This window comes from Urocitellus parryii, chromosome 8 (genome assembly GCF_045843805.1).
Source record: "Urocitellus parryii isolate mUroPar1 chromosome 8, mUroPar1.hap1, whole genome shotgun sequence".
NCBI lineage: Eukaryota > Metazoa > Chordata > Mammalia > Rodentia > Sciuridae > Urocitellus > Urocitellus parryii.
Window position 1 is genome coordinate 147,140,788 of NC_135538.1, and position 13,322 is coordinate 147,154,109.

At 47.6% G+C, this 13,322-nt stretch overlaps 1 protein-coding gene across 1 annotated transcript in view; it reads right to left on the reverse strand.

The window, feature by feature from the left end:
• Kif13a (kinesin family member 13A) overlaps positions 1 to 13,322 on the reverse strand; it is a 173,737-nt gene that overhangs the window by 54,081 nt on the left and 106,334 nt on the right. The window contains 4 exon segments of the mRNA XM_026402179.2: positions 816 to 950; positions 2,888 to 2,998; positions 5,121 to 5,333; positions 6,133 to 6,244. Of these exon segments, the coding sequence (XP_026257964.2) occupies positions 816 to 950; positions 2,888 to 2,998; positions 5,121 to 5,333; positions 6,133 to 6,244 (571 nt within the window).

Genomic DNA, 13,322 nt, shown 5'->3' on the forward strand with positions numbered 1-13,322 from the left:
ATTAAAAATAAAAATTCAAAAAAATATATTAAAAAAAAAAAAAGATATTACTGATTTCCTCTGCTTTCTCATTCATCACCACGGACAGTAGAGTCTTTGAAGGCCATTGATGGGTGATGAGGCAGCTCTGGAGAGGAACTGCTGTTATGTTTTTTAATGTTCGACTTTTAAGATGTCTTCAGTCTTAATGTCTAATGCAACACACACAGATAAAACCTACAGAGTCCTTGATACTTTTAAACATTATCATTGGGTTCCAAAGCCAGGGAGTTTGAGAACCACCATCATAACTTAACAAACACGGTCAGTGAACACTCTGAGGTCAAGGTGCCAACGGGCTGATTAGAGGACCAAGAGTCTCTTCCTGAGGATAAAGGCTGAGAGACGACAGACCCGGAAGACCCTTGCTATCTCATCTAGAACGACTGCAGGTGGATCTTGAGATCTCCTTAGAATGATTCAGAAGCATAACAGAGTCTCCAGGGCCTCTCAGGATCTTTGTGGCACGATCTAATATTCTTAGTCATCTCACTGTGGAGTCTTCCCATAGGTGGGGCTCGCCTGGACACCCTCAGGTGCCCACTCGTGGTCCCTGACAGCTGCCTAAGGAGGGGATCCTCACCCCCGCTGCCCAGCCCCAGGTGAAACCAAGGAGATGCTTCTCTTCTCCATGGAGATGAGATTGCATGCTCTAGTGTCTTATTCCTAATGAGAGTTTAGCTGGATACAAAAGCAAAATCACAGAGACAGGCATCCAGGTCAACTGGGAGCCGTCCGTGGACGACTCAGGAGCTCAACTCTTCAAACACTCTCACCTTTAAATAATACACCAGAAGCTCGTTGAGAGCGGGGTCTGCGTTCAGGTTGACCAAGTAGCACTTGTCATCCCCCACCTTGATGCCGGACGTCTCCAGAGAAATGCCCATGCTCTCCAGCTGTCGTTGTCTCTCCTGGGCACACACAAAAAGACAAAAGCAGGAACACCATTTGTTGCTGTATTCACAGGATGTATCCATGGAAAGAGTAAGTCACCGTTTCTGGGGGTGATGCCAATGAGATGACACATTCTTCTCCACTGAACCACGTTTATGGACAGCCTGCCACGGCGTGACATCTCGGGTCAGTGTCACAGGGGCACCAAGGGTGAACCAGACACATCTCAGCCAGGAAGGAGGTAAAGTCCTGGCAGAGGAGACAAAAGCACATAACTGAATCCAGAAGAGGAGAGCCCTGTGCCCCGGGGTACTGAGAGCTGTAGGAGTCACAGGAGGGAGACGGCTGTAGGAAGAGGCTCAGGGAAAGTCTGTAGGGGGAAGGCACGCTTGAGAGGGTTCCCCAGCATGAGAAGAATTTCAACAGGAACAAATGAGGGAGCAGCAAGACCAAGGAGGGTGTAGGGAAGCCCAGGACAGACCCTGGCACAGTGGCTGGCCTCGGGGACCGAGAGACCCCAGGGAATAGGGAAAGGCCCTGGAGACAGGTGGAACAGCAGGGTGAGGCCTTAGATTCCAGGCCTTGAATTCACTGGTGCACTAATTCAAATGACAGTTATCCTATTCAGAGTCTCAAAGTGGCAGGTATTGATGGAGGGCTGGGAATGCAGTAGTGAGTGTGACAAAGTCCCTCCTTTCTCTTCTAGTGGAGGAGACAGGCTATAAAAACCAGACAAGTTATTGACAGACTTCGCAGTGGAGTTAAGTGCTCTGGGGACCCATGAAGTAGTGTGGGAGGGATAGGGAGGGGTGTGTGAGCGAGTGTGTGTGTGTGTGTGTGTGTGTGCATGCATGTGAATTTTTTCTATAAGAAGCATTAGCGTACGAATATTTTCTTTGATATAAGGAGGCTGATTCATAGTGGAATGGGGACAGGGAGCATGGGAGGAATAGATGAACTCTAGGTAGGGCAGGGGGTGGGAGGGGAAGGGAGGGGGCAGGGGGTAATTAGTGATGGTTGAATGTGATGATCATTATTATCCAAAGTACATGTATGAGGATATGAATCGGTGTGTGTATACTATATATACAACAAGAGATATGAAAAATTGAGCTCTATATATGTAATAAGAGTTGTAATGCATTCCCCTGTTTTATATATGCATCAGCACAGGATGGACTGGGTTCTAGTGATTGTTTTTAAACTACTGGATTGGCATAGTCCAATATTTCCATGTGGTCAGTAGGATTAAAAATGTTCATGAGGGGCTGGGGATATAGCTCAGTTGGTAAAGTGCTTGCCTTGCATGCAAAGGCCCTGGGTTCAATCCCCAGCATAAAAAAACAAAAAACAAAAAACAAAAAAAACTTCATGAAATGCACAGTGTAGAGAGACTCACAGCATACATACTCTGTAGAATTAGTCCTTGCTTTATTTTATTTCAGCATCTTCTTTCTTTCTTTTTGGTGGTACTAGGGATTTAACTAAGGGGATTTAACCACTGAGTCAAACCCCCAGCCCTGTGTCAAATTTTTATGTTGAGACAGGGTCTTGCTAAGTTGCCCAGGCTGGCCTTAAACTTGCCATCCTCCTGTCTCAGCCTCCCAAATTGCAGGGGTTAGAGCCCAGAGAATCAAACACACTGAACAAATCATTGTTATATGTGTTATAAATTCGGGGCCTATCGAGGCTCTCAACCTCGTGCTTTGCCAGGTGACCTAAAAAGCACAGGACAGGCTGTGGACGAGGGCCAAGCATGAGGGCACCTCCCGAAGCCCAGCCTGCTCAGGGGCAGCACCTGACACTGCAGACAGGTATGGACCAAGCTGAATCAATGAAAGACTCGAAGCTGGTGTCTAAAGCTGAGCTCAAAGCCTCAAGCTGGGCAGGGACCCTGAGGACAGCAGATCTACGTGAGAAGAACCCCCGTCCCCCGGCCTCAGTCAGCGGCTACCTGCGCGATCTCTTCCGTCTTCCTCAGCTTCTCTTCCCACGTCACTGTCAGTTCTTTTATCAGCTTCTCAGACTCTTCGAGCTTCTCCTTCAGTTCAGGAGCCTTCATGGCCTTTAAAATGAAAGCAGAGACGTGTGACTTTCAGAATTCTCCCAGCATTAGGTACAAGACCCATACGATGGTGTCCTCATGTCCTTCCGAAGCAGGCACCGATGTCTGCTGGAAGCAATTAAGTCACGTACTGTCAGGGTGGGGTTTAGACCTCTACCAATCACACGGAACGGAAGAGGGTGTGGCTGCTCCTGCTTCAAGGAAAAGAAAAGACACCAGAGCCCTGAATGAAAGCGGGGCAGGTCACAAGAGTCATCTCAGGGCAGAGGGTGAGTGCAGTGGTAGGGTGCCTGCCTGGCATGCACGAGGCCCTGGGTTCCATTTCCAAAATCACTTCAGCTATCATGCTCAGAATTTCACACCTAAAGACCTAAACGCTAATATTTATCTTTGAAACGTTAAAGTGGGAAAAAAGGTCACTGAAATTCCTTGTTCATTAAGACAAAGAGAGCAGCTCGTACCACCAGTAAACAGACGAACTACATCAACTGACCAAGAAAGGTGATGATTCCTTTCATTTATTTAAAAAATCTGACTCTGGGCCCTCTCAACAACTTTTCTCCGTGGAGGGTAATGGACATTTTGCCAAGTTATGATTCACTTGGAACCAGGACGTCTGAGAAGTTCCCCTCTGAGTTTGTTCAGTAAGAATAATTAAGGGGTCCGAACAGAGATACCTGCAACTTAAAAACTTGGGGGGCTGTGCTTGGCATGGATGGCTCTGATACTCTGCAGCATCATGAGCCTCTGAAGACCAAAGCGCTGTGAACTGTTGCGATGGCGGAGCCCGGTCTGGCAGCGGGGCTGGTGATGGCCTGCTGGCTGAGCAAGCCAGGTCTCCAGGTGCCACCAGAGGCTTGGGGACGTTCATTGCTGGATACAGAGTGATTGCCAGGAAACTCCAGCTGCACCAGGGGGCTCATCTTCTCTCCCCCGACCAGGCACTGCTCCGGCTATCTGGTCTGGATCATACGGTCACAGTGGGAAGGCAAATCCAGAAACTCTGCCTCTGAACAAATTGCAGAACAAATACACGTTCCTCCTGGGATCCTGACTCTTTTAAAACTTCATCAATGTTTCGATTTTCCTGGTGTTTTGCTAACCCTTCTTGGCATCAATAAAGAGATTCTGCTTTATGGTAAAACACAAACCAGCAGCACTTCCCGGGCCGGCTGGGTGAGGAGTTAAGGATAAAAAAAAATGAATAAAACAAAGGCTTCCTGCACTTTAAGAGCCCACAGTCTGGAAGAAGACAAGGCAGTAAAGAAAGAGTTACCCCGCAAGGCCACGGTCGCCAACATCGGTGTCTGTTCTGTCTCTTGCCGATTACTTTTTAATTAAATAATGTTGACAGATAAAGAGTATGAAAAGATGCCCGGCACATAAGCAATCAATAAAGATGGCTATCGCCCTCCTCCTTCATTTCCGACTAAAGTGGGGTCAGAAGACAGCAGCAGGAAGAAACGTGAACGCAAGTGTCAGGTGCACACTTGAGCCCTGCCGTGAGGAAGCTGATGGCTGCAGCTATGGCCTTTGGCCTCCATCTCTGTCCCCTCACCTAAGCCAAATGAGGTGGTGCCACGCCCAGCAATCTGCAAAGACCAGCACTTGTCTATGAGAGCACATGGTTATTAAAGTTTCAGAAAAGCCAAGGAAGATGGTAACAATGTGAAAATACTGATTTGTTGCCTGATGGAGGCTGATGTAAATGAAAAAGGAAAAAAAAATTTCTGAATCATTCCTAATGCTTCATTACCCATGCTCACAGCATGTGCAAGACTCGACATGGAGATGATACCCAGCTTCTTTGAAAACTGCAAGGCCCTGTGGAAATCCAGTCTACGATATTGGTAAAACACCACACTAGATTCTCAGGATTTCACACGGAAGTACAAGGGCCAACCTGTTGACTGGAGGGAACAATCAAGAAGTCCCAGGAATGTCCTTGTTGACTGCACTGCTAGGACAGAAGTCATGGAGGTCCTCACGATGCTCGGCACAGAGAAGACCCCAACCAAAACTGCAACGTCGAGTCACAGGGAGCTAGACCCAGAGCTGCAAGCAAGCACGTCCTCACCCCGTGAGGGAAGAACTCGAAAACGGAGCATCTCCCCGACTTTACCTCGGCCTGGGAGAGCTGCTCCCGCAGCTTCTCCACTTCCTCCCGCAGTTCTCGGATGACTTTGGCATTGGGGTCCTCGTTCACCACGGCATGGTTCACAATCCGCTTGGCTCGGTCTGCGTATCTTAACGTGGACAGAGTCTCCTCGTAGTTGTCTGCTGCGGGGCTGATGGTGGCAATCATGGAGGTCTGGCTATTGCCCCCCAAATTGTCCTGCAAAGCATTTCAAATAGCATCTCAGGGAAGCCCACTTCAGACACAACACATTTGATGAAAGCAGTAAATATGCATCTGTGACATTACTCTGTTTTTCATATGGTACCAGGGATTGAGCCCTGGGCCTGGTGCCTACTACGTAAGCACTGTTCTACAAAGTCACACCCCCAGCCCTTTTTATTTTGAGACGAACGCTCGCTAAATTGCCCAGGCTGTCCTCAAGCTTGGAATCCTCCTATCTCAGCCTCCCAAGTAGATGGAGTCAGAAGCATCAGCCATCAAGTATGGCCATGACATGACTCTGGATAAAAATGCTATGGGGAGACGTGTTTGCATTTCACAAATAATTTTTATGACAAGATAAAATGTGACCTCCTTATAATCACAGCAGCAAATAATGCCTGTCAAACAAGGTTATAATAGAATAAAAAGCAACAGAGAGACCTGGCCCTGCCTTCCTGGGACCTTGGACGACAGTGTTGCCAGCACAGATCCCTGTGCATTTGGTTGGTTCTGCACACATTTTCCAACTGTCACATCTGATATCTCCAATTTTATTTTCCTTTTAACTTTTGGGAGGACTGGGGACTAAACCCAGGGGTGCTCTACCACTGAGTTACATCTCCAGCCCTTTTTATTTTTTGAGACAGGGTCTCACTAAATTGCTGAGACTGGCCTCAAATTTGTGATCCTTCTGCCTTAGCCTCCTGAGCCACTGGGATCATAGCGTGCACCAGTGCACCCTGCTGAAATGGCCAACTTTTAGGAGGAAGAGAGCACCAGAGCCACGGGTTACCTTAAGAAGCCAAGTGAGGACCGAGTCTCGATAAGGCACAAACTTGTTTTTACCCTTGCCTGCAGCCTGGTCAGCCAGCGATGATATAACAAGCCCTAAGGTTGTCAATGATCTGCCGAGAAAAAAAGAAAAGTTACTTCACAAAACATGCACTTTGCTTTCACAAAATGATTTTCTTCTGTGTATGAAATTTGCAGAACAGGCAGAACAACAAGACCTTAAGGTCAATGCAATCAACTTGCCATTAATTTGCCAAGAATCAAAGAAAAACAAAATGTAACTCCATTAGTTTTTGTTTTTTTCTTTCTTTCTTTTGTTTTGTTACTGAAGATTGAACCCAGGAGTACTCTACCACTGAGTTACAGCCCCAGCCCTTTTTATTTTGAGACAGGGTCTCACTAAGTTGTTTAGGGCCTCGCTAAGTTGCTAAGTTTGGTCTTGAATTTGTGATCCTTCTGCCTCAGCCTCCCAAGTCGCTAGGATTACAGATGTGTGCCACCGTCCCCAGCGTAACTCCATTAATTAAAAATAAATAAATAAATTTAGAATCCCAAATAAGAAAATACTGTATTCAATCTTAGGACCTATGTGTGAAACACAGGTATTTTAAAACTTGGAGACATCTGTTTAAAAGATCACATCAGTCAATTTTAACTTACTGCAAATATTACAGTTAAAACTCTGAAGCATTTATTTACTTATTCATTTATTATTAGTAGTGGTGCCGGGGATTGAATGCAGGGGCGCTTTACCACTGAGCTACATCCCAGCCCTTTTTATTTTGAAACAGGGCATTGTTAAGTTGCTTGGGGTCTCACTAAATTGCTAAGGCTGGCCTCAAACTTGTGATCCCCCTGCCTCAGATTCCTGAGTCATTAGGATTATAGGCCTACGCCAGTGTGCTCAGCTTTATGCATTTATTTTGGACCATATGGTTGTACAAAAACAAAGAACTACCCAAGTAGAGAAGAGCATATGACTCCCTTTTTTGTATGTGGTGCTGAGAATCCAACCCAGGGCCTTCTCCATGCCACCAAGTGCTCCACCACTGAGCTATACCCCAGTTCCACGCCTTGTCTTTCACGCCCTGCTACTCAGAGGCCATGGCATGACCTGGGAGCTACTCAGATCCTCTCAGAAGCGTTCCCCAGCCAACCGAATCAGACCAGCACATTAAACTTTGAGAAGTTCTAGCTGAACAATAATCCAGGAAACACACTTTAGTTGTCCAGGCTTATCATTCTCAAAGTGTGGACCTGCAACCAGCAGTAACCCCATCACTTGGGAACTAGTTAGAAGTGCAGATTCTTGAAGCCAACCCCAGATCTTCGGGCTGAGAAACTTCATTTACACCCAGCAGTGTGCATTCTGACAAGTCCTCCAAGTGACTGTGATGCAGGCTATAGTTTGAAAATTACTAGCCTCGGCTCACAAGCTTTCTTCTTTGGTGGCCAACACACCTTCTCTGCACCTGAAGAAAAAAGTGCTCCAAAAACAACAGACCCCTGACTCTGGTGGATGAAGGGATCCTCTTGGGTCACAGGTGAGTACCCATTACTCCTCTGAAAGGAAATCGATTGGATCATGAGTTGAGCACCCAGAAAACAGCAACCTGAGCTGATCTCAAAGGACTACAGGGAGGGTCACATGATCCCACAAAAGGAAAGTGCTTTGTAAACGGCTAAAAGAGCTAAATGATACTGTTTATTTATAACAAAGAAGGGCACAAACCAGCAAGTGAAAGACCGCAGCTTTCTTTCTACTGTTAGCAAGAGATTTCCACTGAATACGATGAAAGAAAGCAGAGTTCCCGCAAAACATAGCTAAGTCCCAAAAGGAAAGTCACCGAAACGTCACTAAAAGATAAAGCAACTTCAAGAGGCAGAAAATGAGCCAGAGCTCATTCAAAGAGAATGGCAGTAACTACCACCCATTACCTACCACAAAACGGCACAAACATACACACCATACTTGGCAGATTAAAAACGTTAAGCAAGTTTAACACAGGAGAAATGAAAGCATATATCCACGCAAAAAACTGATACATGCATTTTCAAAGCAGTATTATTAACAAAAGCCCAAAATGCAGAAACAATCCTAGTGTCCATCAAATACTAAAGGGATGAATAAAGACCTAAATACACACAGTGGAATATTAGTTGGTCACGAAAAGGAGGAAGTTTGGGATGTAGTTCAGTGGTAGAGTCCTGCCAGAGCATGTGCAGGACCTGAGTTTGATTCCTATCCCAACACAAAGTCCCAAAAGAAAATGAATGAAACTACAATGTGGATGAACCCTAACACCGTACGGTAAGAAGCCAATTAGGCAAGGCCACTATCCTGGATCAAATAAGCATTTCACAAAAATCCACACAACCAGAGCCTCAGAAATAAAGGCAAGTATATACTGCTTACATTCAGTATACACATTGCTGCCTTAACATAGAATATAGGACATTTTTTTTTCACATTTTGCAATCATTGAAATGAAAACATCAGTTGGAAATGGCTCTTCAAATAATTGAAGACTTATTCCATATATTTTACTAGCAAGTGCAGAAGAATTTTTTTCTTTTTCTTTTTTTTTTCCCCTTTTTTTTGGGGGGGGGGCAGGGCAGGGGGGAGAGACTCAAGTCTTATGCATGCCAGGCAAGTGCTAAACCACGGAACAGCATCCCCCACCCAGAAATCTTTTTAATTAATAAAAACTCTAAACAGCTCTGTGACTCAGGAGTCACCATGGCAACGTTATGGTTGACAGTAACCTTATAACAAGGACACGGGTTCCTCATCTCTGAGGATTAAAGCCTTGGCATCTCTGCCTCCATTTTGCATCCATGTGCTTTGCTCTAAGTGACCTTGGATTCCAGGAACAAGGTCTGAGTTGATCAACATCTTGTGATGGGCGGAAGCCACCCCCCACCCCCACCCCAGGAAACAGCAAGTTTCTTATCTGGGACAAGCTCTGCCGGAGACAGATGGACAGAGATCACCTGTGAAAAGCCTCCAGCTCTGCAAACCCCCAACCCCTGCCCTCATCCTCCTATCTAGAAAATCTCCAAGTTCCCTTCACTCCTGGAAGGCAGGGCTAAGGACCCGTCCTCTTGTCTTCCTGTGCAGCTGCGCTGACCAAGGTTCCTGTCCTGCTTTCTACCATCACCTTTGCTGTTTGCCTTTTGGGGTGAACGGCCAGGTCTGGTTTGTTGGCTCCCTGAAGTCAGGCCTCTAGCCTGGGACTCCAGTAAACCACTCTCACATGAAAACACGTCTGGGGCACGACACGGATTTGTCATTGCCGAGGAGAGATTCTACTCTGTCTTGTGGCAACTGCTTCTATTTTTCTAATTTGACAGTGTGGGGAGACAAAAAGGAAAGTTCTGGGTACCCCTAAACAAAGAAACAAAATCCAGTTAGGACTTTGAGAGAAAAAGGAAAGGATGACGCAGCGTTATCGAAGGGTACCAGAACAGGCCACTCCAAGACGCTGTACTGGGCAGAGGGGTCATCTGGGGCTAAAGGACTAAGGGAAAGTCTTAAGAACTGGGCACTTTTGTCTTTCTGCACCAGGAAAAATCCCATTTCTCACCAATGGAGAAGTCAAGGCTGTAAATCTGCATAACGAACCTACTAAGCCCAGGCTCACTGCTTTCCCTCCTCATCTGCCCCCAGGAGCTCCCAAGCCTCTCCTTCGCCTTAGTCTGTACCCCAATTCTAACCGCCCCCCAGCCGGGGGGGTTACTGTCCCTGGGAGCTTACTTGTATAAACAAGACGCCTGGGCTAATAACCAACCCAGTGCAGCGTTTCCGCAAATGTGTCTTTGACCGGTTTAATTTCCAGGGGAACCTAAGAGGGCAGAAGCGGGTCTCACCTACAACAATGCTCAGTACAGCGCTGTCAGAGGACGAGATGGAAGGGATTGAAAGATCTTACTTTGCTTAATCTCTGATTCTAGATGCAGGCGACACTTCATTCCACAGAATAGAATGAAGGTTCCAGGAAGCTGAGCACAAGAGGATGGTTTTCTTAACAGAAAAAGTGGCTGAAGAAAGGGGGTCAGAGGGATCGATAAAGAGGACTACTGCCATTTCAAAGTCGGTTTCCTTAGAAGACAGGGAGAGCCAGAAAGAACTACAGGAAGAAAACCGATTGACACAGGCTACTTTTTTTGTGTGTAAGGTTCAGGGAGAGCAAACGTCATCATCAGGACAATTCACACTGGCCTGTTGGGGAAAGCGGGCTCTCTCCATGGCTGCCCATCTCCAGAGGTCACGTGAACTGCTGAGCTTCAGGGTGGTGAGGTGCAATTCCAGGGATTTCATTTTGATCTCTAGCCTACTCTGTTGGGGTCCAGGGCAGGAGCTTAGTCCAAAACAAGGGCTTCCCTATAATTTATGTTTAACAGCCTGTAGGCATTAGAGGTATATGGAAATGGTTATCGGGCTCCAGTTTCCAGGGTATCCATGAGAGATGGATTTCAGGATGCCCCCTGCCATGGGTACCAAAATCTGCAGATGCTCAAGTCCCTTATATAAAAGGCATGGTGTTTGAATACAATCTACACGTATGCTCTGACACATTCTAATTTTTAGGTGTGTGTGGGAGAAACTCAGGGGGCTTTGACCACTAAGCCAAATTCCAGAGCCCTTTTACTTTGATTGATGTACGTACACACCTATCTACCAGGGATTGAACCCAAGGACGCTTAACCACTGGGTCACATCCCCACCCCTTTTAACTTGTTATTTTGAGACAGGGTCTCACTGAGTTATGAGGCTGTCCCTGAACTTGAGATCCTCCTGCCTCAGCCTCCTGAGTTGCTGGGATTCCAGATGTGCACTACCACACTGGACTCACTCATATGCTTCAAATCTCTTTTATACTGTCTTGTTTAGAAAATAAAGACAAGAGAAAGTCTTGTAAGTGTTCAGCACAGATGGAACTTTTTTCTATAGTATTTCCGACCCGCCACTGGCTGGATCCGTGGTCGTGGAAGCCCTGGATACAGAGGGCTTCTGGTTTGCTCTGTAACACATCCAGCCCAGGAGGTGCATTATCAGTGGAAGCCACACCCTTCTACCCAACAGCCTTTGCACACTCAGTCCAAGAACTCCTCTACACCCACTAGGATCACCATGGAGCAAAATGGAAGTGCAGGGCGAGTGGGACTCCCTGTGACCAGTGACGGGTCACCCAGCCTTCCCGCCCTCTCAGGTTCCACCCAGGGGCGGCTAGAATCCCCCAAACCCAGGATTCGTGGTCTGAAAGTTGACAGGCAGACTTACATACTTAAATACGAAAGGTTTCCCAGGGAGTTTGGTGACTTAACAAGACCACTCATCTACGGGTCCTGCTGTCATCTTCGCAGACCGGAAGCCAGAGGCCAGCTGTCGGCCCTCACAGGGTCCAGAAAAGGGTGGCAGCTGTTTGCCAATTTTAGAGGCAGAAAAAGTTATATCAGGAATCTCTCTAATTCTACCAAAGTGCTGCTCCACCCTGGAACCGCGGGAGTCAGACGCAGTCAGGAAGTCCCTGATCTCTCAATCTCACAAGTTCTTGAGAAGGGAGGGGAGGCAGGAGAGGCTGCCTGCCTGCCGAGGAAGAAAGAGCTGGGCTAGGGGACAGCATTTATAAACAGATGGTTTTCTTTCTTTGGTACTGGAAATTGCAGAGGCACTTCACCACAGAGCTACATCCCAGGTCCTTTCTTTTTATTTTGAGACAGGGTCTCACTAAGTGGCTGAGGTTGGTCTCAAAACTGCAATCCTCCTGCCTGAGCCTCTCAAGTCACTGGGATCACAGGTGTGTGCCGCAATGCCTGGCTCTAAACTAGGAAATAAATAGGGGGAAATAAGCAAAAGAGATGAAAACTAGTCACGAAGGAAAAAGAGAGGATCGAGTCACTCAAACTGTAAGAAGTATCAAGCTTATACATTATTGTAACAAATGATATGGCACAGTTTCAGAAATGCCATAGGTGTACATCCGTGAGACAAGTGTTCAACAGAACCCATTTTGGGGTGATATAGACTTTATTCCTACCACAGTCATTAAATGGAAATGCGACGGGAACGATCCTCATCGGTAACGGGTGCTTCCCTTTAGTGCCAGGCTACTACTGCCGAGAGGAGGGCATCAGAGGGTGCTGCGGGGTCTCAGTGGGTTCGTGGAGAAGCAGGAGCAGCCAGACTCCATGAAGAGGAGCAGCAGGCTAGTGTCACCCGCAGCCCCCATGAAGACCCCGTGCACAAGGCCCGCACCCTCGCTCTGCAGGATCACGGCCAGACGGCACCTCGGCTCTTCCAATGAAGGGCTCAGAGTGCTCCGATGCTCTGAGGAGGTGGAGGTTTTAAATCCACGGCCGTCAGGCAGACGCGGGCTTGGGTGAGGTCCTGGGGGGTCCGAAAGAGGGCTGCTTAGACTCCACCCAGAGACGCCAAGAAGAGACAGAGACGCTTAGGGAATGCATCAGAGACCTCTTTGAGTTCTAACACTCCACCGGCCGCCGCTCATGAGGCTCAGAGAGCCCCGTGTGGGGCCGTGGGGCAGGAGCGCCAGGCTGCTTATTAGCACACACTCATCCCCACAGTCCTGAGGGTCCAGGCGCTTTACAAAAAGCAACTCATTTGATCCTCAGGATGACTACTCACCGAGGAGTCCCCTCGGCCACACGTTACAGACGAGGAAAGTGAGACCCAGGGAGGTCACGAGGCTGGTTCATATGACCAAGAACTGGGGAGTACCTGCCGTGGGAGCCTTTCCGGTGCATCCGCGGTTACACACCCGGGCACCCACTGCCACCCCGTGTCCCTGGCACTCAGCGCTCTAACACAGCCACCCAGGTACCCTCCTTCCTGAGGCCAGTCTTACTGCACGTCTTGCCGCGGCTCGTCAGTGTTCACCAAGATGGAATTTAAAGGTGCGTGTCTGTATCTCTTTTCTGAAATCCCTGGGTCTACATGTGTCTTGAAGTTCAGAATACTTGGGATTTTAGGAGTGACCCCAGTGTGGGCATTACCGGACCTCCCAAGAGGGCTCTGAGACAACACCCATAATAAAACACAATAAAAAGTGAGTAGAGACTGAAAATGCACAGAAAGACAGAGGCAGCCTCAGAGGGAAGTGACCCTGACCTCCGTCCAGTCAAGGAGACCCTCCTAACTTCTTAATCCTGCAGTCCTTGATCCTGGGT